This window comes from Lissotriton helveticus, chromosome 12 (genome assembly GCF_964261635.1).
Source record: "Lissotriton helveticus chromosome 12, aLisHel1.1, whole genome shotgun sequence".
NCBI classification, from domain to species: Eukaryota; Metazoa; Chordata; class Amphibia; order Caudata; family Salamandridae; genus Lissotriton; species Lissotriton helveticus.
In genome coordinates, this window is record NC_136073.1 from 160,938,363 (window position 1) to 160,961,799 (window position 23,437).

A 23,437-nucleotide genomic window follows, 5' to 3' on the forward strand; every position below is an offset into this window, starting at 1 on the left:
GAAAGCCCCCGGACCCAACGGGTTCCCAGCGGAAGCATTTGGTTGTGTGGCTAGCCGCACTGCGCCGCATATGTGCAGTATGTTCCTTGACGTGCGGGAAACGGGGCAACTTCCGAGAGACCTGCGGTTGGCCACGATCGTGGTGATCCATAAAGCAGGGAAACCACAGGGTGAATGCAGCTCATACAGGCCTGTCTCCCTCCTTAACTATGAGACGATGGTCCTGGGGAAGATCCTTGCAACACGTCTGGGTGCGGTGATCCAATCGCTGGTCCACCCGGACCAGTCGGGTTTTATGCCTCACCGGAGCACGAGACTTAATTTTGCGTCGCTTGTTCGGGGTTCTGCAGATGGCTGTCGCACCCCGGGAGGTGCCAGCGTCATTACTCTCTCTTGACGCCCATATGGCCTTTGATAGTATCGAATGGCGCTACATCTATGCCGTATTGAAGAAATTGCACTTTGGGGACAACTTTTGCTCCTGGGTGAAACTACTATACACTGGGCCGCTGGCGCGGGTCCGAGTTAATGGGGCTATGTTGCGGGAGTTTCGATTGGGGCATCGATTGGGGCGTGGCACGAGACAGGGCTGTCCCCGACCCTCTTTGCCCTGGCATTGGAGCCGCTGGCGCACTGGGTGAGGACGGAGCCTGGGGTGTGGGGGGTAGAAATGGGGGGTGGATGGGAGGAACGCATATCGCTCTATGCCGACGACATATTGCTATACACCCAGCGACTTGCGAAATCCATACAACGTCTAATGGCTATGTTACGTACCTTTGGGGAATACTCCGGGTACCGTATCAATAGGAGCAAATCCTTGTGCTATGTTCTGGCGGGACCCCAGCCACCCACGGTGGTCGGTTGCGAGGGCCTGGTTTGGCGAGCGACGTTTTGTTATTTAGGGATATAGATCACACCGTCCGACACGAAGTTTCTCCGACTCAATGTGCAGACACAACTTGACCGCCTGCACAGTGACGTGCAACACTGGCGGACCCTCCCGGTCTCCCTCATGGGCAGAGCTGTATTATTTAAAATGATGGTCCTGCCACGTTTGCTATATGTGTTGCAGAGCTCTCCCTTTCCGATCCCGGACCATATTTTTAAGACGTGGAAGCAGAGCAGCGTTCCCTTTTGTGGAGCGGGGGGTGTCTGAGGATTGCTCTTCGTAAACTGCAGCGGGGCCCCTATGAGGGGGGACTGGCGGTACCCGACATCCGCCTATACTATTGGGCGTCACAGCTGGTCAACGTTAATGGGTGGGTATGCGCCCCACAGGAGGTACCTGCATATTGGGTGGATCGTATGGCCCTAGGCGCAGACACCTATTTAGCGGCCCTCTACTCTAAAACACGGCGCAGTCAGCCTTTGCCCCCCCAGACCGCAGTGGTGGTTGGGGAATGGAAACGGGCAACGAAATTGCTTGGGTGGGAGAGGAAGCTCACGGCCCAAATGCCCTTATGGAAGGGCGACTTCCTCAGGGAGGTCGTGAAACTCCGTGACCTCCGCCAGTGGAGCCTGATAGGCATAGATCTACTCGGAGATGTCTGGAAGAGGGGGCAGGTGGTGGAGTTCGCGGCTCTTCAGTCGGAATTCCATATGGGCGATGGCGAATTCCTCTATTATCAGCAATTTAAGCATGCTATATACTCGCATTTGTCACATGGGGATCAGCTACCTGAATACATCCCACTTGAAGACAGGCTGCTGTTGGACCCAATGATTGATAAGACCATCTCGCTTACATATAAAAAGCTCATTAACAATATTCCAGATACACTCGGGCCATTGCGGAAAAAGTGGGAATCCGACCTTGGTTTGTTAGAGGACGATGACTGGAATGAGGCCCTGCAATGTCCTAGAGAAGTAGCGATTCGAGCTAGATTCCGATTGGAGCAGCTCTGCATCCTTCATAGGTCCTACACCCCTCGCACGGTGCAATTTAAAATGGGATATGCGACATCCCACTTTTGCTTGAGAGGCTGTGGGGACGAGGGCACATTCTTTCACATCCTTTGGGATTGCCCTAAAATTCGGACATATTGGGTTAGACTGGAGGAGGTGGTGGGGGCGGAGGTGCCGCTGGAGGCTAGGTGGCATATTCTAGGGGTCACGGGAGAGGTAACCTGGCCCAAGGGAGATAAGGTGTGGTTGGCTTTCGCAAGCATGGTGTCAAAGAGGAATATCGCACGTCTCTGGGGGAATGACTTGGTACCAACGATAGAGAAATGGGAACGAGATATGGACTGGTGCCAGAGGGCGGAGAAAGTCATCTACAATAGCCGGGGTTGGCCCAAAAATTGGGAAAAGATATGGCAGGCCTGGAGGAGGTACAGAGGGGAGTGGCTGGACACCCCGGAGGACACACCGTAGGAATCTCCCTCACTGAACACCGCCTACTACATAAATCTGACACTTCCTTCCCTGGGAGGCGATAGGCCTTGGCTTTTGACACGATTTGCACATATGGTGGGGGGAGGAGGGGTCGAAGGGAGGGCGAGAGGGGGTATGGCTTGGGGGGAAGGGGATAGGCGGGAGGGTGGGGTCGGGGTAGCGGGCCCACTCACATTTTTTTTTTCTTAGGGAGTGGTTTGGAGGTAGACCGTTATTGTGTCCGTCAACGACTGAATTGCTATGATTTTCTATTGTGTAAGCACTACCGCACTTTCACTGCTCCGTGATGTGTCTTATGATGGAACTGTTTTATTTCAATAAAAAGATATATATATATATTTTTTTAAACGACTGCTTTTGTCCATGCTACCACTAGGATAGCTGGTCTATAAGGTTGACTTTACAACCATCACCATAAAGGTTGTTTGGACTGGTGCAAGGTGCTCACTAGAAAAGTGAACATCATATACCAGGCCAACTTCTCACTCAGACATCCTGTATTTCTTACATATCTTTAACCCTTGTGTGAGGCCGATTCAGACCTTGCTTTGCAGATTTGGTCCAGGCCAATCAGGCTCCATATTGATGGAACTCTTGGCCATTCTTCTCCTCAACTTGTCCTTCACTTGCATCACAGTCAGAGGGATTTTGTCCCTACTCACAAGATCAGGGTGTGTCTTCCTTTTTCCAGCCAGGACACACCAGTAGAGTAACTCTATAGTCCTTAAGCCTCTTCTCCGACTCCTTTGAGTTGGGCGGATAGTGGCATCAAATTAATGCCTTCTTACACTGAAGAGAGAACATGCAACAAAAGGTGAAGAGAATGTAGATTCTTAGTCAAAGGCCAAGCACCCCAAGTGGAAGTAGATAATGCTCGGTAGATCGCCACTGAAAATGATCAATCAAGGTCATACCAACATAAATACTTATGTGGATAATCAATCATATTCTGTGTTTGCATAAGGCCCTAGTGGCCTTTGACTAGAATACCTGGGATAATGGGGCATCGCAGGCAACCTATATATTCGACAAGCCCCTAAATGTAGATGTGAACATGTAATACATGCCTAAGCCCAATCTAATCTGCCAAAGATGTTCCATACCAACCTTAGCCAGTTTGGTCAATGCCCCAGGTGAGAGGAGAGAGTTATGAGCCTCTGGATAAACCTAACTTTCTCTGTCCTAACTGTGTATGTACTCGTTACAATGGACCATCTTCTGCATCAGGAGTGCAGCCTCAAGCTTGGACTAAGATAAGGTACTTCCCAAATACCATAAATTACCCACAGGAGTGATGGATTTACTGTTACCCACTTCACAATTGTTTTGCCAAACTACTGCATTGTTTTTCCACATTAGTATTTATGTTGGTATGACCTTGGTTTTTGTAAAGACTCCAAGCCCACAAAAGGGTTCACTGAATGTTGCTAATTGATATCGATTGATCATTTTCAGTGGCTATCCGTGCAATAAACGCATTGATACCCAAAACTGAATGCGGAGACACACTTATTGGCATAATTCTTACTCTTTGGAAGGCACAAAAGGGGCAGTCGAATGCCTTAGACTCCTGGTCAAAACTCAGGTGATGCCACTCTGAGTTCTTCATAGATGAGAATCACTCTACCTTTTGATAGGCTTTATTATATGGGATTAGTTTCTGCTTACTTTGTCTGTACTGGGTTAAGTAGTGAATAGTCATAGTTGTTTGTTTTGTGCTCTGAAACTGTGCATTAAGTGTATATTACCTACAGTATGCATTACCATCAATCCTGAATATGTTTAGTAATTCTTGTTGTACTTCTTTCACAGGTTGGTTGTCGCCCTCTCCATCACTCTGGGATTGTTTGTAGTAGAGCTCATAGGCTTCTTGTCGGGTGTGTCCATGTTTAACAACACACAAGGCCTCATCTGTATCCTTTTATAGAAGCATTAAAACATATGCTTATAAAGTTTGCTGTACCAATCCATTCTGTCCATTTCTTGCTCACTGTTGGCAGCCTCTACTTATGGTATCGACCTTTAACCTTCTGCTGGGAGTCTGTTCCAAGCATTACTTTCCATCACCACAGGAAAGAAAATCCTTGTGTCACTCACTAGGAGACTCCATGCACCTGTGATTTTTCTGGGAATGGTCATGCACTGATATTCTGATTCTTGCACCACTATCTCTTAAGAAATGTGAACCTCTCATCTCTCTCTTCCAATGTACATATTTGTTTTCTTGAGATTCTTCTTATAGAAATTGTGATACCATTTGCCGGTTTGCATCCACCTCTAGATTTGTCTTCTAAACTGTACTTGGTACACTTCCCTTTATGGCCTTTACTGAGCACACCACTGCCTTTAATGCCTGACCAGTGATGTGTACTTTAGTACAACGGTTGGGTGTAACTTGTGTAGTTTGCTGTAGCATAGGTATGTGCAATTACAGCAAAAAATATGCAAGATTACTCGAGGAGCATAACTCTGCATTTAGCTCTTTTTTCTTAGCACAAAATGCGCCCCATGTCCAAAATGAACTACAGGATGCATTTTGCACTAACAAAATAGTGATAAACACAATAGGATGGGAATAGCAGCTGCTGCTAGTGCTCTCTTGGGTAGTAATTGTTGCCCTAAATTATGCAAACAGGCGTAATCGCATAATTTTGCAACATGGGTACCTCTAAATTACCAAAATTGTTTCAATTACTCTAGTGTAATTACAAGTTTGCCCAGCCCTAATCGCTTCTCGTCCCTATTCTTCTAGTTATAGTTCACTTACATTCTTCACACATCTGAGAGCATCCATTATGAAAACCCCAAGACCCTGTTACCCTTGAATAAACTATATGTCTTCATCTCTTGATCTACGCTGCTGCTCTGGATATATGGACCATAAGTTAATGCTAAGCTGCACCTCCACTGACTCATTATCCAGTTTGTACAAAGCACGTCTCTTTTCGTTATCACTTCCTCTCCTGCATGAATCCTATAGTGGCTCTCCGTACCCGCTACAAGCGAGTATTAATTTCCTACTTGCACCAATTTTGGTTTATTTTGGAGAACTGGACCAAAGATAACCCACTTTGTGCTCCGTTTACCACAACTTGTTCCCCCGGTTTGGCCCTCCTCCACTTTAGCAGCCTGATTTCCATGCTTAGTTGATAATGTAACTCTTTCAGTATCCCTCTGCGGAACAGTTCCAGAATTATTACCTTCATTGCTTTGCCTTAATATCCTAGTTCACTCAAACACATCTAATCGGTCTGTAATTATTTAACTAAAGGGAAGATGCAATGCAATAGTCCTTTTATGAAGTCTGAGAACTTTTCAGTAGCACTGAATTTCCCCAATATTGATGCCAGGCTGACTGGCCTGTTGATCCCATCGGTCTCATTGCTCCACTATAGGGGATGGGGGACTAAGATTAAAGCCATCTTTCTGAAGCTTTTGGAACCTACTATGCCTGCAGAGTGCTATGTTGTTACTGCCACCAGGTGTATTTGTGCCTCTACTGCTTTAGCAAATGTAAAATCAGGGCCCTGTTTTCTTATACAGTTGCTGGGTTGGCTCAAGTGTTCTTGCTGCAGGCATATGCTTTTCTATGGTATGTGTGCAGAACATATCTTGGAAGATGAGGGGGTGCTTATAGGAACCGAAATAGCATGGCCGTTCTCTTGTTCTTGTTGTTTGTCCCTAACACATCCTCCCATTTTGCAGCCATTGCAGCCCATGCCAGCGCTTCTGTATCACTGCTTTTCTTCCTGTTTGAGCAATGGGATTGCAGTATTTACTGGTGGATCTTTACCTTTTGCAGGTCAGTGGCACATGAGACTGGTTTGATGGCGGGAGAGTCATTGCGGCTTGTTGGGAAATTGCACATCGGTGAAATGAGTTTGTGAGGTCATAAAACTCTAGTACACGAAATCAACGGGGGGGAATGGACACTTGTAACCGCGTTACCTTGGGTTTGCTCAAAAAACCCTCCTAAACGCGGTGAGTTAGTTGTTAAGGGCGGTATATCTTTTTCTCCGCCCGACACACTCGTTGTGGCATAGTCATAGGGTTAATTAAAGTGCAGTATGCCTACCTCAGCCCGAGGTAACCTCTGGTCCAGCGCGGTAGTGTCCAGAGATAGTAAGGTGCCCACAAAAAGGTATCTTTCAAATTAAAAAAGATAAGCTAACATCAAAATCAGAACTTTAATACACATAGGATGTTGCTTGTCAAGTTAAAGAGAGGGTATACCAAAGGACCGAGTTACTAGGACCTGTTATACCACTTAGAGAAAATCAGTCAACATGTTTCTGCTCCTCCTCGCCCAGCCGGGCCTATGGAGCATTCGTCAGGACGTTTAAAAAGGTTTGTTAGTACTTACACAATTTGTGCAGTGCTTACTGTGGGTTATTTACCACTTTTCTATTGCTTGAGGTTTCATTGTACCTCATATGTTAATTGACCAGTCGTCAACGGGGCATAGATATCATATGTATCGCAGGCCGCATTACGGAGACTCTCCGTCGTTTGTGCTGGCTCTGCCCGCCGCCCTTAACAACTAACTGACCGCGTTTAGGAGGGTTTTTTAAGCATAACTAAGGTAACGCGGTTACAAGTGTCCATTCCCCCCATTTGATTTCTTGTACCTTTACCAGGGGAACTGAATAGACAGTCATTCCTCTCCGTCTTCTTTGATTAAGTTTTCATAAAACTCTAGTGACAGATTATTAACTTGTGCAGTAACAAAATAGTCACACAGGTAGCCTGACCTTATACGCAAAGGCTTTGATTGTGAAATGCGCACAAACCCCCACAAAACAGAACATGATGGCTGTCCAGAGCAGTTGGGCAAAGTAAGTCCCTAAACAGCACAAAAAGGTATGTTTGTTGCATGCCCTGATGCACATGCTATGCATACTCCTTCCTTCTAGTGGTGGGTCAGACATTTGCAACTTTGTTTCTTCATGGATAGGCTTTCGAGTAACAAGATGCACTGTGACTCCACCCTTAGTAGGCAATGCACATGGGCATTGAATCCATGCTAAAAAAAATGTTTCCACTATCAGATTCAGTTGTGTACTGACTGGACTCTGAGAATCGACATGTTTCATTTTTCTTTTCGCGCCCACACGGTTAAACTTGACACCCATAGCAAGGAAAAATCTTTGTCATCTGCACTCTTCTCCACAACACCCTTCAGAGACTGAGGCTGGTTGATCAACTACAACTGCCAAGCATTGGGTCCTCTTTGAGGCCGCATGCCGCCTCAACTTCACAGATAATGCACTCAGGGTGATGGAACAGGGTCCCTTCCAGAACTGTTCCAAGTGTAAAGCAAAGTACCTGTGGTCAGACTGTCACAAGGTCTGAAACCTCTGCCCCTCCCTCATCCACGACGATGTCCGCTGTGACATATGTCTCGCCTTTTGGTCAAAGAAGACTCTCTGATACCAACAGGAGAGGCATAAGGCACACCAAAAATGCACGAGCAATCCCACAATGATGCGGCCAACATCTTCAAAGAACAGGTCCATCTCTACATCAAGGAAGGTGAGGATGGCCGTCATTAGGGCATTACGTGCCACCAACCATCGCCCAGGCTTAAGGCGGTCTTTTCCAATAGCTTAGACCAGGCGGAAGAAGAGGAGGCTTCCTTAATCTCCACAACCAGTGGCCCTTGAACAGAGGCCTCCGAAAGGGTCACACTTATGGTCTGCATCTCTTAAGAGGTCTCACACAGGTAGAGCACAGCCCCTGGGGTTGGCCCTTGTGCCTAAAGTATCACTGTCTCTAGGGCCTCTGCCACTTTTGTGCTCCACTCGGCACCAAACAAAGGCCTCAGAGGCTACAAAGGGCTTGCCTAAGGGCATCAACCCTCCGTGGCATTCGAGCCCCAAGATCCTGCGCATGCCTCAAATCCGAAGGCTCAATCAATGTCAGCATCCAAGCCATGTTAGACTCAGAAGGCGCCAACGATGTTGAAGGCTCTATCAACGACTAGTTCCAATAACTATGACTTTGAACAACCGATCCTCTAATGGCTGAAGGAGGAGCTTAATACAAGGCACTTCTACCGAAACCCATTGAGACTGCTTGCCTTTGAGGAGGATCCTGCAGCAGATCTGTTCATGCTTGCAGGCTCAAGAAACCGATATAAAGGCACCAGCTCTCCTCCCCATGGCCCACCTCTGCCTCTTCTCCCTCTAACACATCCATCCACCACCGCCATCTTGTCCACCACCTCCAAAACCAATTTCACTACCTCCACTGCAGCCTCCATCATCACCAGAAGGATCCCCACATTACTTATATAGCCCAAGCATCCCCATTTGCCCTACCAACCCTTATGTGGCACTTTTTGAGCCAGGTCCTACAGGCAATTATATAGCCTGTCCCCCCAGGAAACCCAGAGCTGGGTCACAGCCCTATTAGGGCATTTTCCCCAGACGACACCACAGCATGCCAGGATGTGAGGCAAAGGGTGCCCACCTTTCACAAGGTGGGAATGCACGTCCTTCATTTAGAAGACTTTTTACTTGCGGAGATGTTGTCCAAGCATGAGCAGGCAGTCCAGTTTTCGCCCTTGCTAAAAGGCATTATAAAACGGGCCCGGCACATTCAAAGAGTCAGTGAAAGCCAGGGTGGTAATGCAAAGGGTCAAAACAAAAGTATACCCTCTCCCAATGAACCTCGCTACACTAGGTGTCATGACCCATCTGACCCCTTGCTCATCAACACTATGCAAAAGCTGGCTTCCAATCAGGCCACAGACAGTGCTCACATGGCCAATAAAGAGAGCAAAAATCTTGATGTTGCAGGCAAAAAGGTAGTGGCCATTTCCCAGCTGGATGGATAGCTAACTTCATAGGGCTCCTCTACCGCTGTAACAAGGCACAGTGGAGGGATATGCAGAAGAAAGTCGAGCATCTTTCATAATAATTTAGGAAGAGAGTGGTGGAAATGGTCTAAGAGGGTAAGCCTATTTCCAGTGCCACCGTCCACTGTGCCCTTGATGCTGTGGACACTGCTTCCCGAAGAGTGAATACTACTCCCCTCATAGGGTACCATACTTGTCTCTGTGTTTCAGGCTTCAGACTGGTGGTTCAACAGCATCTCCTCAATTTACCCTTTGATATAAAACATCTATTTGGAACCCATGTTGATGAGATGCTGGAAAAAATAAAGAAACACACAGACATTGCTAAGGCGATGTGTCCCTCAAGGCCCCAGGTGCCAGAGGCTCCTTTCGGAGGCAGCAGCCTAGATGAGGCTCTAAGGCTGCCTCCCAGATCCCACCTCATCATGTTAAAGACCGCGCCTTTCCACCGGCAGGAAGGAAGAGAGTACGCAAGACGTGCCTACAGGGGCAAAATAAATACAGAGGTAAAGGCAGCTCCTGCAAAGGGGACCCCACCTCCAAGTATTGACCTGATTTAACCTCTCCTCCCCACCCCCACCCCCAATCATACATCACCTATTAGGGTAGACTCCAGCATTTCCTGTCTCATTGAGAGGAAATCTCATGAGACCAGTGGGTACTGGCAGTGGTTCGCCATGGCTACTGCCTAGAAGTTCTTCCAACCTCTTCCACCCCCTTCCAACATCCCACCCCTGCTCCCACTACCACCCTCTGCAAAGAACATCACAACCGTCTGGAGGAAGATATTTTCACAGAGTGCCTCGCTGTGGTGACGGACCACTTAAGGAGAGGGGGCATCCTCGTTTTCCGTTATCTCAATGATTGGCTGATCAAGAACACAGGCAGGCACCAGTGCCTAACACCTACCCCAGCTACCATCTTTCTGCTCGACAGCCTTAGGGTTCACAATCCGTGCCACCAAATCCCACATGCATCCCGTCCAAATTCAGCCCGTTTTATGGTCTGTACTCAACCGTCACAAGCAAAGCCCACCCCAGTCTGTAGAAGGTGTTGCCATTCCAGATCATCTTACCTCTTTTTCAGCCTAATTGTAAACCCAGTCAGAACTCTCATGTGCATACTAGATATGAGGGCCTCCCGCACTGCCATAGTATCCCACACACAGCTCCACCTGCGTCTGCTGCAAGAATGTCTTATTGCTAAATGGTCACGAGATGGGTTAATAGAAAGATCTAATCTTAATAAAAGCCAATGTCCATTACTCTCTGTAGTGGTGGAACTGCAACAAACTGTTACAGGGCAGGCCTTTCCTAGACCCATTCCTCAAGTCCCCATCACCACGGACACCTCCCTCATTGGCTAAGGGGCACAACTCAACTGTGAGACCATACAGGGGTCTGGGCTCCTCATTATGGTTGGCACATCAACTATCTTGAGCTACTTGCTATACGCTTCACTCTCCAAGCTTTCCTTCCAGTCATTCGAGGCAAAGTAGTCCTCATCACAGCAGAGAACAAGAGCTTTGTATTATCTTCAAAAACAAGGTGGCCCTCGCTCTCTCCCACTGCCATCACCAGGGCAGCACACCTGGCCTTGGGCAAAACTTCACCACATACACCTTCTGACAGAGTACGTTCCAGGGATGGACAACAACTTGGCAGACCTGCTCAGCAGGATGTATCAACAAGTCTATGAGTGAGAACTTCACCAGCAAGTCCTAATCCTGTACGGGGGCACACCACACACAGATCTCTTTGGCACCCCTTAATATTCAATTTGCCCAAACTTTGCCTCCAGGTACCCACAGCCACAGTCTATTGGCAATACACTATGGATGAACGGGTCAGTATTTTTTGCCCATGATTTTCTGCACTCACACTCCTGTATGTGGTGTGGAAGATGCAGCAGGTACCTCCAACCCTGATCCTGGTAGCCCCCACATGGGCCTGATAGCCTTGGTATTCAACGCTCCTTGAGATGTCAGTCAACCCCCATGAGCAGCTCCCCAAGAGGCCCAACCTTCACATGCAAACCAAGGTCCAATCAGTCACCCAGGAAGCTCAATCTAGTGATCTGGTACCTGAGATCCTAGAGTTTGGCTACCGGCGCTTTTCTCAGCAGCGCATTGACCTCTTAGATGAGTCCTGCTGGCCTACCATATGAGCCTACTACACAGCAAATGGAAGAAAGTTGCCCATTACTGCATCCACCTAGACCTAGTTAAACTTACTGACCAGGACATTATCTGTTCCAGTCTCTATCTGCATAAATCAGCCATTGCAGAAAAATGTATGTTTCAATTTAACAGCCACTTGGATGCAACAGGGAACACTCCTTAATAGAGAGCCTCAAATAGATCCTCCCTACCACAGTACCTCCTGCATCCGTGTGGGTCTCAATGTGGCCCGGTTGTATGTCACTACAACGCGTGCCATTATCACGCGTGCCGTTACAACGCATCTTTTACAACGCAAGTCGTTACCACGACTTGCGCTGTAGGGTGCTGGACTTAGGAATAGTAAGATTTACTATTCCAACTCCAGCCTACGTACAGTAGTGAAGGTGTTGGAATAGTAAATCTACTATTCCTTAGTCTAGAGCGCCCTCCAGCGCAAGTCGTGGTAACGACTTGCGTTGTAAAAGACGCGTCGTAATAGCACTGCGGTGTTTTGAGTGCGTTGTAAAGGATGTTCCCCTGTGGCCCTTAACAGACACATGGGGCCCACCCTTGAGACTCTGCACTTTTGCTCTCTCCAGTTCCTCTCCTGCAAAGGTGTTTTCTTCACAGCCATAACATCTCTCAGATGTGTCAGTGACTTACAGGCCCTCAAGCTACGAGAACCTTTCACTCCGATTCATAAGGACAGGGTAGTTCTTAGAACCAACGCAAAGTTCCTCCCCAAAGTGGTTTCCCGTTTTCATTCAACCACACTATAAACCTCTCAATCTTCTCCTATCAACCTCATTCAGTAGCAGAGAGAGCCCTCCACACTCTAAATGTCAAACAGGCTCTCAATTGTTACATCGACAGTCCAGCCCTTCTGCAAAGCTGACTAGTTGTTTATAGTCTTTGCCAAACCTCAACAGCCAGCCTATTTTTAAGGTGGTATTGCAAAGTGAATAGTCGAGTGCATCCAAACTTGCTATCATAAAGCCAAAAGAGCCCTCCATTTTACCCCAGGGTGCACTATACACACAAGAAAGCAGCACCAGTGGCCATCCTTGGCAATATCCCACTATGTAAAGCAGCCACTTGGTTAACTTCACGCACTTTCACTAAGCATTCCTGTGTGGATATCTTAGCCCGCCAACAGGTGATGGTTGGCCAAACAGCCCTATGGGCTTTGTCTGCTTCATCCACATGCTAGGCACCATTAGTAAGGGGTACTGCTTTACAGTCTAAGCAGAGCATGTGTATGTATAGAAACACATTGTACAAACTGAAAATGCATATCTCTTCCTTATTCATTAACTTCTTTTCATAATGCATGTGTGCGTCATAATACATTAACTTGCCAGTCCATACTTACTCCTGCCTGCTGTGCGTAAAATTATCAAGCCTGTGCCCATAGGCATTGCCTCTTAAGGATGGACTTGCAGCACATCCTGCAACTTGAAAGCCTTTCTTTGAAGAATAACAAACTTGAAACTGTTAAAGCCCAACACTAGATGGCAGCAGTATGCAGAGCATGTGAATCTACAGCACACCACGCTTTGAAAGAGAGGTTTACAGGTAAGTAACTTTTTGCTTCTGCATCATATAATCTTCATTGATTGTCATAAATGCTTGAATGATCTCCTGCTGTCTGCATCGATCCGGAACACTGTACCATGGATATTTTGTTCGTAAACTAAAACATTTTATAAGAGTATGCTTCCATAAATTAGAAGCTAACTCTTACTTTAAAAACATAAACACAATCAAACTACAACAACTTTTCAATCCTTTAATAAGGATACAAAAAGAGTTTGACTTACCTGTTTCAGGAGCAGCAATAAAAGAGGAAGAATGTTGATTGAAAGGAATACTTATGGACTTGTGTGTTCCAGTTCTAGTGTTTGTTCTATTGTGAATTGTTGAAGGTGCTGCAGGAGTGGCAAATAAAAGATGTTTGCATAATGGTAGCCTCCGGTCTTGTAATGAAATCCATTTGTCCATAGGTTGAAAACAGCACCCTGGATCAGTCAGTCAAGTGTGGAAGTTTTTGTTTGACTTCAATGAAGATTCCTACAATGCAGTTCTAGGATTACTTACTAGCATGCACCTTTTCTTTTCCATCGTAGGATCTTCATTGATCGTCCTAAACACTTGAATAGAATAGCTAACTGTAGCATAGGTATGTGGAATTACAGCAAAAAATATGCAAGATTACTTGAGGAGCATACCCATGCATTTAGCTCTATTTTCTTAGCACAAAATGTGCCCCATGTCTAAAATGAACTAAAGGATGCATTTTGCACTAACAAAATAGTGATAAACGCAATAGGACGGGAATAGCAGCGGCTGCTGGTGCTCTGTTCTCTTGGGTAGTAATTGTTGCCCAAAATTATGCAAACAGGCGTAATCGCATAATTTTGCAACATGGTACCTCAAAATTACCAAAATTGTTTCAATTACTCTAGTGTAATTACAAGTTTGCCCAGCCCTAATAGCTTCCTCATCCCTGTTCTTCTAGTTATAGTTCACTTACATTCTTCACACATCTGAGAGCATCCATTATGAAAACCCCAAGATCCTGTTACCCTTGAATAAACTATATGTATTCATCTCTTGATCTACGCTGCTGCTCTGGATACTCTAGCAGAAGCTGGCATAGGTCAGGAAACTCTAAAAAATCTCTTCAAGTAGAAAGGAGACCGTGAGAGACGGTTTACCTTGTATGCATACTGTGAGGAAGTGGATTATAAGTTGGGGTGGATGGGAGCCCACCACAAGTAATAATGTCACTTTCTGGTTGGGGTGAAGTAAAGGTTTCAGTAGTTTAAACCTGCGCTTATCCCCAGAAAGCAATGGCACAGAGCAGGCAGGCTTAACTAAGAGAAAATGTGTAAAGCATTTAGAAGTACCAAAACAGTTAAACGTTTGATAACACAACACAATAGAAATGCCACTCCAGTTTATAAAAGTAGAGAATATATATTTTTTTTTTTTGCTGCTCAGGATTGAGGCTCATCATTGGATCTGTGTGTGTGTCTCAGCATTGTCTAGCAGCAGTTCCTAATGGAGGTACATTGGCAGAGCTGAGCACTCAGTACTGGGCCAGCAGGACCCATTGCTGCTCAGGATTGAGGTGCCTGAGCTGGAGTGTCTGGGCCTTGACTCGTACAGTGCACAGGTGTTAGGTCAGGAATGAGACTGACCCCTAAACCTTTCCTTGGAGCACTATTTGCTCAGAACCTCCTTACCAGATCCAAGCAGCATTAGTCTTTCACATCTCGTTTATACAGCAGTTAATGATGTAATAAAGAATGCATCCTTTTCCAAAAAAAAAATAAAGTAGAGAATATTTATTTAATTAAATGACAACAAAACATCCAATGAAGAGAACCAGGGATATGATTTTAATAAAAATAATGCTAAAAAGCGTTCAACACCAACCGCAGCCATCTAGTTGTACTTGACATTGACCTAGAGACGATTTAAGTTTGACCACGATGGAGTGCAGGTCTGATACAGAAATCAGGTTGAACTCTGTCAGATGTTTTACTTCCTGACTGAGTCTAATTAGCAATCAGACGAGGTCCCGGTGAATCTGATGACTTTTGGTAGCAAAAGCTCCAACCACGAGAAATTCAAAATTTGCCCCCATAGAAGGTTGCTTGCCACCCAGATACTATTTGCCTTGTAAAGATTTCTCCGTTCTTACTTAGTCACTTTCAGAGCCAAATCGGGCTCCACAAGGCCAGGCACCTTCTCTGCGACGTCCGGCTGACACAAAATTGCTGCTTTGAGAAATCATAGAGCGGGACCAACCTGAATCTTTGACCCAGTGGCAACGCACCTTCATTGGATTGACTTTGCAAGTTTGTTCCAGTTCTCTTGAGGTCTTTGTAGTGAAAAAAACATTTAAGTCCCAGATTTTTCTTGTTAGGAAGAGTACACTTTGATATAGCCAGGGTCCCAGGACCTCAGAAACAGCAGTTAGGGATCAAAACGGGTCTTATTAGAACTAGTCAGTTGTGCTCTTCAGGAAAAGATGCTTCTTGCAGCTATTTATAACTTTGTAGCTTAACAGGAGGTCAGCCAACTGCCCCTTGGAATCTACTTCTTTGTCCTTGGTGCAAGTGGGAGAAGGTCCAGCCCTTCTTGTCTCCTCACATATGTCAACAGCAAGAGCAGTCCTTCTGTCTTCTACAAACCAATCAATGTCCTGAAGCGGGTTCCTTGAGGTGTCACATTTATACCTGGGACTCGCCTGTGATTGGGGGTGACTCCTGGCCCCTCCCTAACCAATTGGGGATACAATTTCCAGAGCTAACCATAACCACTTTTGCAACAGTTCCTGTGCGCTGTACTGCAAACAGCCTAACCGTGCTCTTCTCTGCCCACATCCAAGATGGTGAAACCCTCTCCCTTTGTGCAGTGTCCCTATGCCCACCCCAGAGGTGTGGCCAGGGAAATGAGCAAGCCCTCTTCTATAGTCAGTTCATCCCAGTTCTGGGGTCAGCTCCTCTCCCACTGCGATTGGTGGCTGCCTGACTGGGGAGCAAAGAAGAACCCTGCAGAGGTATCCACTAACATTTGCCGGTGACAGGGTAGGCGTCTTTGGAGTCAATCCGCTTCCTGGGTACAACACAGATGGTCATCCTGCCAGCGGAAAAGAAACAACTCTCTACCCCTGAGGTCTTGTCCTGCTCTGGGAGCAGTTTTCACACCTCATTAAGGTGGCTATTTTGCTGCCAAGCGACAGTAGCAGCTAAAATGGGCCACTAGAGGCTTGAAGCAGGAAGAGGGTAACTTTCTAAAAGTACCTTTTCTTTAATAGTATTACAAATTTGATGTTGCCATCAAAGTAGTTTAAATTAAAAAAAGTCTTTGAATTATATTTCCAGCTGTTTTCTAACCATACTTAGCATAATTAAATGTAATAATGTCCTGCAGTGGATTCGTATTGAATAGCCAGCCTTGATGCAGTGAACGTAGCTTTTGGGGCTTTCTCTCTAAAAGGACTTCTGTAACATTGAATGTCTGTGTGCCTACTTCAAAATACCATGCACACCCCCTTGGGGCTTATGAGGCCCACATAGTGGTGACTTATTAGTTTTTATAAAAAGGTTTTGACCTCTCAAAAGTATTTATTTTGAAAAGTCGAACTGCAGTTTTAAAACTGCCCCAGCCAGGCTACAATGGTAGGCCTGCAGTCCTATTTGCACTTCCACTGTAGTGTGTGGGATAATGAGTGCTGCAGTCCACTCGTGACATTTAACTTACCGTCCCTGGGTACACTTTATTCCATATACTAAATAAGCTAAATATGCCAATTAGGAGTATAGCCAATTTCAACATGTACTGGGCCTGGTTAGCAGAGTCCCAGAGCACAAAGTAAAAACAGCAGCATCAGTCCAAGAAAATGGAGCTGATCCTGCAAAATGAATATTTCTACATATGACACTTATTTATTATAGTACATGTGGTGTATTTTGTTTCCTGCTCTATGGAATAAATCATGTTAACTTTAATAACTTGATATCCACATAAGTGTGGCCGGTGAAAGGGGCTAATGGTTCATAGAGGGTCCATGATTAGCTTTCCTAACCATAACCGGTGAATTTCTGTGGTTATTTTTTTTGTTCAAAACGTTACGTTGGCACTGAAATTTTACCCTAACTGTATTGTATCATTAACCTTTGATTTTTTTCCACTGAATTCTAAGTTTGAAAAAAAAATTAAATCTTATCACACCTAACTATAATCTCACTTTAAACTTTGTTTATTTCACAACATATCTAAGGTTTTTTTTTTTTTAAACCATATTAGATCTTATCACCCCTAACACCCACATTTTTTTAATGTAAGTTAATATATAATCACAATTCCTAACTGTAACGTCGCTTTAACCATTGTTTTTTCAGAGAATTTCTAGGGTTTTTTAATGTTAAGTAATATGTTATTATCATACATAAATCCAACTCCCACTGCACTTAGACTTTAACTGTGTGTGGTGGGGGATTGGTTACAGAACATAGCCTGCGGTCAGGCCCTGCGGCCAACCCCCCAGGAGAGGGGGTTCGCAGAGACTTCTCCTCAAGCCACTGTTGGCCCAGGAGACCCCAGAGTCCTCTATTTTTTAAAAAGGGAGTGAGTGCATGCAGCCTCCTCCCCCAACCCACTATTTACCCGGGGACTCCATCCCCTGGGGCACAAAAGTATATTATTAGGGAAGGGGGGCACATGGCTGACCTCCCAGACCCATAATAGGCCCTGGGAAAAGCCTTCACAGGGCCAAATACATTAACATTGGCAAGTGCCCGCCTCCCTGAGCCTAAAGAGGCCGTGGGGATCCCATCCCCTGGGGCCAAATACTTTTACAGTAGGGTATGGGGCACTTAGCCCCAACCCCCAAAGCCCAAATGGGCCATGGGGACCCAGTCCCCAGGGTCATATTTTAATTAGAGGAGGGGGGCTTCATGAACCCCCCTCCCCCACCCAATCCTTAAAAGGCCCTGAAGGCCCAATCCCCCGGGTCCAATTAAGGGGAGGGGGTTCCACGCTGTCCTCTTCCTTAGCCTATTGTCATTCCCTGGGTTCAAATGTCATTATAAAAAGGGGATGGGCCGCGCGGCCCCCGTCCCTAAGCCTTATTAGGCCCCAGGGCTAAATTCTATTAAGGGGAGGAGGGCTGTGCGGTCCTTCTCCCAGAGCAACAGTCCACAAGTTAGAGGCAGTGGGGAGAGCGCCAGGGACCCTGCTGCCCCAGCCGGCTCCCCTCATAGGGCGTGAGTCAGCATTGCTCCCACCTGGCGGAAGGAGCTATCTTTGAATGCTGTCTAAGGGCGGAGCTATGTGTGCTTCGGGAAACAAGTCTGCTCCTACACCGGCAAGGAGCAGACATGCCTTCCCTCTCTGTGCTTCTGCAGGCAGAGGAGGCATGTTTGCTCCCGCCTGGTGGGAGTTTTGCTCCTGCCGGGCAGGAGCAAAGATATGCTTCTCTGCCCACGTTGATGCAGGCAGGGAAACTACTCTGTCTCAGAGGTGGGCTCCCCGGGACAGCGTACTTGAGCAGGCCCCCTGGAATCGGTTTCACAGTGTCTTAAGAGGCTTGCAAGGGAGGGGGCTGCACCCCCTCGTTTTTACAGTTGTTTTGAGGCCCGGGGGAAGAATCCTTTTAAGGGTTAGGGAGGGGGCCTTGCAGCTCCCTTCCCCTTTTTATGAATTCAGCCTCTGGGGATGGTGGTCCCCAGGGCCTTTTAAGGATGGGGGTCCTGTGGGGCTAACAAGGCTCAGGATGGGGCAGCACACCCCCTTCTCTTAATTAATGTTTGGGCCCCGGGTGATGGAGTCCACAAGGCTGCCATCAGGGAAGAGGACCACATGCCCAAAATGGGTTCAAATATTTCTAAAATAAAATGGCCCAACTCTGTTCTCCTTTATTTTCTTTTTGCCCGCAATTCCACTGGACTCCCACGGATTTGCAGCAAAAAATGGCTATTTATATTTATTGCGAGAAACAAAAAGACACACAAGTGATGGACGGAATGCAGAGAAGAGCAAACATTTGCCTCCAGTCAATAGATTTGGGTTAAATCCATTGTTCTTTTGCTCACTATGCCTCCCCAGTTTGGACCCAGCCATATACAAATCAGTCTAGACCCTGTGCCTCATGGGAACAATCCAGTCAGCATTAGCCAGGCTAGCTTGAATCCAGTAACATGGTGAGCCCGGGACCCACGTCTGGGCATACCCAGCGCACTTAGGGCGAGAAAGCAAAAGACACAGAGATGATGGACGGAATGCAGAGCAAATCAAACATTCACCCCAAGTCCATAGATCTGGGTTAAATCCATAGTTTCTTTGCTCACCATGCCACCCCACTTTGGACTCCGCTTGTTTCCGGTCCAGGGAACACCTGGCCTGGCACTTGAGGCTGGATTGTTCCCATGAGGCACAGGGTCAAGACTGATTTGCCTATGGCTGGGTCTAAACGGGGGTGGCATGGTGAACAAAAGATCGATGGGTTTAACCCAGATCTCTTGACTGGGGGTGAATGTTTGATATGCTCTGCATTTCGTCCATCACATGTGTGTCTTTTGCTATTTATTTTTATTATCATCATTTTGGCCTCAGTGGGCGTTCCTTTGGACCCCCCTTTACCTCTCCCCTCCCCACCCCCCAGCAGGGTGGCAGGGTATCCCTAGCTTGACCCCTTATATTATTTTTATTTTCAAACTCAGGACAGAGTACTAGTTCCCCGAGTCCTGTAATGGCTGCCAGCAAAATGTTTCTCATTCTTATTTTTCCCTCACTGGCTCCTGCTGGAGTCTGACACCCACATGAGCGAACTGCCCCAAGTGGGAAATAATCTCCCTGTGCCAATCAGAACCGTCAGTTTTTTTAAAATTTTGGTTTAAAGGACTCTTGCGAGCGGTCCAGATATAGAAATATTTTTCCACCTTAATTTCTCAAAAACGACTGCGCGGATTTATACCAAATCACAAAAAGCACTGTGGATCAAGAGCTTCCTTCCTGCCAAATGTGGTGCATTTCTGTTAGTTTTTGTGAAAGCGCTTCTGAAAAAAAGTCTATGGAAATTTCATGGGGAATCTTGCTTTTGGCACTCCCCACTTTTTTTTTTTTTTTTTCTCTCATCCCCCGCTTGACGAATCACCCCAAAACTTTCCATAAAGGAGCTGAGGTGAATTTGATTTTTTTAATTATTAATTTTGTCAAATGGTGCTAAAGGTAATAGTAAACCAAAAAAATGCCTTGTCTATGGAAAAGCAATCCTAATGATTATTTATTACAAAATGTTATTTCCTTTTTCCCAATAGCAACTGGTGGATCATTAAAGCTTGCTACTCCATTCAAATCCCACAATGCAGAAAAAATTATTACTTCCTTGTAGTCCTAGTTCTGCATCATAGGAATCTTCATTGAAGTCGTAAAGAGTCCGCCCACATCCCCAGCTCTTTAGCATTGGACAATGAAAAGCTAGATATTCCTGACTTTTCAAACAGAACTGAATGAGTCAGGCAAAGTGCAAGCACAAGGCATTATAGTTAGAGGGTGCTTCTGGAGGTACTGCACTGTCTTACATTGGAAGTCTATCAAGTTACATTTTTTTACTAAGACGTTGCACATTTCAACCTGCCTTTGTACATAAGATAATGAAATGAAGTTTTAAAATGTTTTCTGGATAAACCTGTTGGTTTTTCTGAAAAAAAATCCTCTTTTGATAGCTTAATTCAGGCTACTTTTTTTTCCTCCTATGAACACATAGATTCCTCAAATGTTATTCAGGTCGAGCATGCGCAGCGCATGCGCTGCTCTGCTAGGCATGCTGTATTCGAGTAAGGCCTTGAAGCCCCGCCAACTCTCCGTCCATATTGGCTTGTGTCATTGTCCTTCCTAAATGCTGGCTTCTGATTTGTTAATAGGCTTGTTAGGCCGTCTTTAGTACCGCCTTGTCTTCATTTGTAACCTCCCATGAGGACTGGCCCTTTTACTTCGATTGTTATGTGCTACGTCTTATTTAATGTGCCATTTACTTCTTCAATGAGTTTCACCTACTAAGACATAATTTCCTGCAACATTCAGTACGCCATGTGCACTTTCACATTCCAAGCAGCCCGGTACAATGGCGGCCTCTTCTTTGAAATGCAATAGGTCTTGCATTTATAAGAGTTTGAGCTATTGGCATTTAAATGACAATGCCTTTTATTTATGTGTTAATTATCAAAACTGATAAATAAAAGGCACTTTCATTTACAATGCCAATAGCTTAAACTCTCGCAAATGCGAGCCCTATTGCATTGCAAATGCTTGTTTATATTATATAAACAACATATCTATGTTGCAGTGCTCCGCATTCATGAAGAGAGTGGGAATAGGTCCCTGAAGAGTCTATACAAGCTCTCCAGTAAGGAACAAACACAGGGGTCACAGAGTAGCCACCAGGTAGTCAAATTGCAGCTACTCATGGTCAGCTGCAGCAGTCAGTCAATGCAGTGACACGCGGGCAGTGGCAGTGTGCAGGCAATGGCAGCGCAGCCGCAGACAGCCAGCTGACGTTTTAGCAAAAAGCAGCCGCATCAAGATATAGCCCAGCTTGTAGCACAGTACTGAGGATTTTGGCTAGAACTTTGGCTGTGATTCAATATTGGTGTGAATGAGAGTGGATGTATGACACCTATTGGTGTATTTACAGCATCAGGCGCCTTTTTCATTATTTTTATTTAAAGGCCTATTGATGACTGTTGTGCTGTCTTTGCAACTTCATGCATTATTTGCTGTTTTTCCCTAATTGTACTGACCAGCTCTGATAGCTCACTCCAGTGCCTCAGTCTGTCTATCATTCTTCGTCTTCGAGAAGTGGGAGTGCTTCACCTACTGGTACATCTTTGGCTTCTGCAGGTAGAGCGCATCACTAGCACTGTTCAGACCCAAGAGATTGTTAATTATATGACCCAATCTAACATGCTGTACTTCATAAAGGCCTGGGCACCTTTCAGGTAATTCCCAGACATCTGCACTGGCCAATGTACTCACTCATAAAATAGAAACAACATGATGAAAAATTACACACTATATAAGAAGTTTAGCACCACAACCACACCCATTTGTTCAGTTTTCGACTCTAGCAAATCAGTCCAACAAAGGCAGTACGCTAGCTACAGAATACATTTTTTAGTTTTGTCTGCGTCATGTGGCTATAGTATCTTCCAACACACTGTTCCGCCACAGCACTTCTTGCTTTTCAACAAACATGATGCGTTTCTCTCAATTCATACTTATCTACTGTTCCACTGAATGTTTCCTATTTTGACCAATTCCTGGGCATCGACCATATAGAAAATCCCTGCCCTACATCCAGTAGTCTCTCAAATGACCATTGATTATAGCAATCTCGATGCTTTCGAGGCTCAGACCCTCTGTACCCATAATTTATAATAGATATTGTACAAATAGCTGTAGATTGGGCTTCTTCCTGAGGAGTGCATCTGAGCAACAACCAAGTACTTCAGAGCAGAAAAGAGACGAGCTGCTCAGTTGTTTTTGTAAAAGAAAACAGATACTCTGAACAACATGTGGAAGTCTCACAAATGGTTATTGCAAAAAATAGCTGGCAAGCATAAACATATTCTAAGTGTAATTCTCCATTTCAGCGGATTAGCGCTAAGCCGTCTGACCTGTTGGAGCATATAATGCTAAATCCCATACATTTTCACACTTTCTACAATTTTTCCCAATGCAATAAATGAAGGACGGGACATGTATGAAACAGAAAGTCCAGACCGACACTAACGAGCAGATGCTTCTTGTGGGAAGAAGGTTAGACGACCTTGAAAGAAAGTTACAGCAAGCTATGGTAAAAGGCTGACTTCACAGAATCTGAAGTTCTCTTCCAGGGGATCCTCATCAAAGTCATAAGCACTGAATATTCCCGCCCATGTGCGGGACCCCGGAAACAATATAAAAATATAAATGTAAAAAACACATATATCTCGCTCCACATATATGTATGTACATATATTATTTTTCTCACACCAATGCAGCTCCATAACTGAGGCTAAAACAATGTAAACACATATACATGCACTGCAATTAGTAAGGAAGCAAAAGAAAAAAACACATTAGATCAAATAACCTTTGAACTTTGTGTTTTAATGAGTAGACCACTCATAAATCCTGAAAATTGCTTGCAAATAGACATTGTTAGCCCTCAGGCTGCATTGCAAAACAATAGCATAGAAAATGAAACCATTTTCAACAAAAACTGGCACCGTGCCTTTAAGGCAGCCATGACCCCAGGCTTCCCATCATGCCTCAGGGGTGACAGTTAGGTCAGTTGTTCTTTCCGGCTCCTTCAGTCAGGACCCTGGTGAAACAGCTCCCTTTCTTTTTGACTTTTTGTCAAAAAATATTCTTATCTACAATTTTTTGCTTTCACTCGACGTCTTTTTGACTTAGGTGTTACTTCTACCTTTTTTTGGCTTAAAAAAGGTAATTTTTCTGTCAGA

General features: G+C 45.5%; 1 protein-coding gene across 2 annotated transcripts in view; it reads left to right on the forward strand.

The window, feature by feature from the left end:
* Positions 1–23,437, forward strand: part of TMEM107 (transmembrane protein 107) — a 111,996-nt gene that overhangs the window by 76,412 nt on the left and 12,147 nt on the right. The window contains exons 4-5 of one of the 2 annotated variants that reach the window (XM_078671301.1): positions 4,210–4,310; positions 6,103–6,199. In XM_078671301.1, coding sequence (XP_078527427.1) covers positions 4,210–4,310; positions 6,103–6,199 — 198 coding nt within the window. Of the gene's footprint in view, positions 1–4,209; positions 4,311–6,102; positions 6,200–21,733; positions 21,831–23,437 lie in introns of both variants that reach the window. The other variant, XM_078671302.1, reaches the window with a different exon arrangement.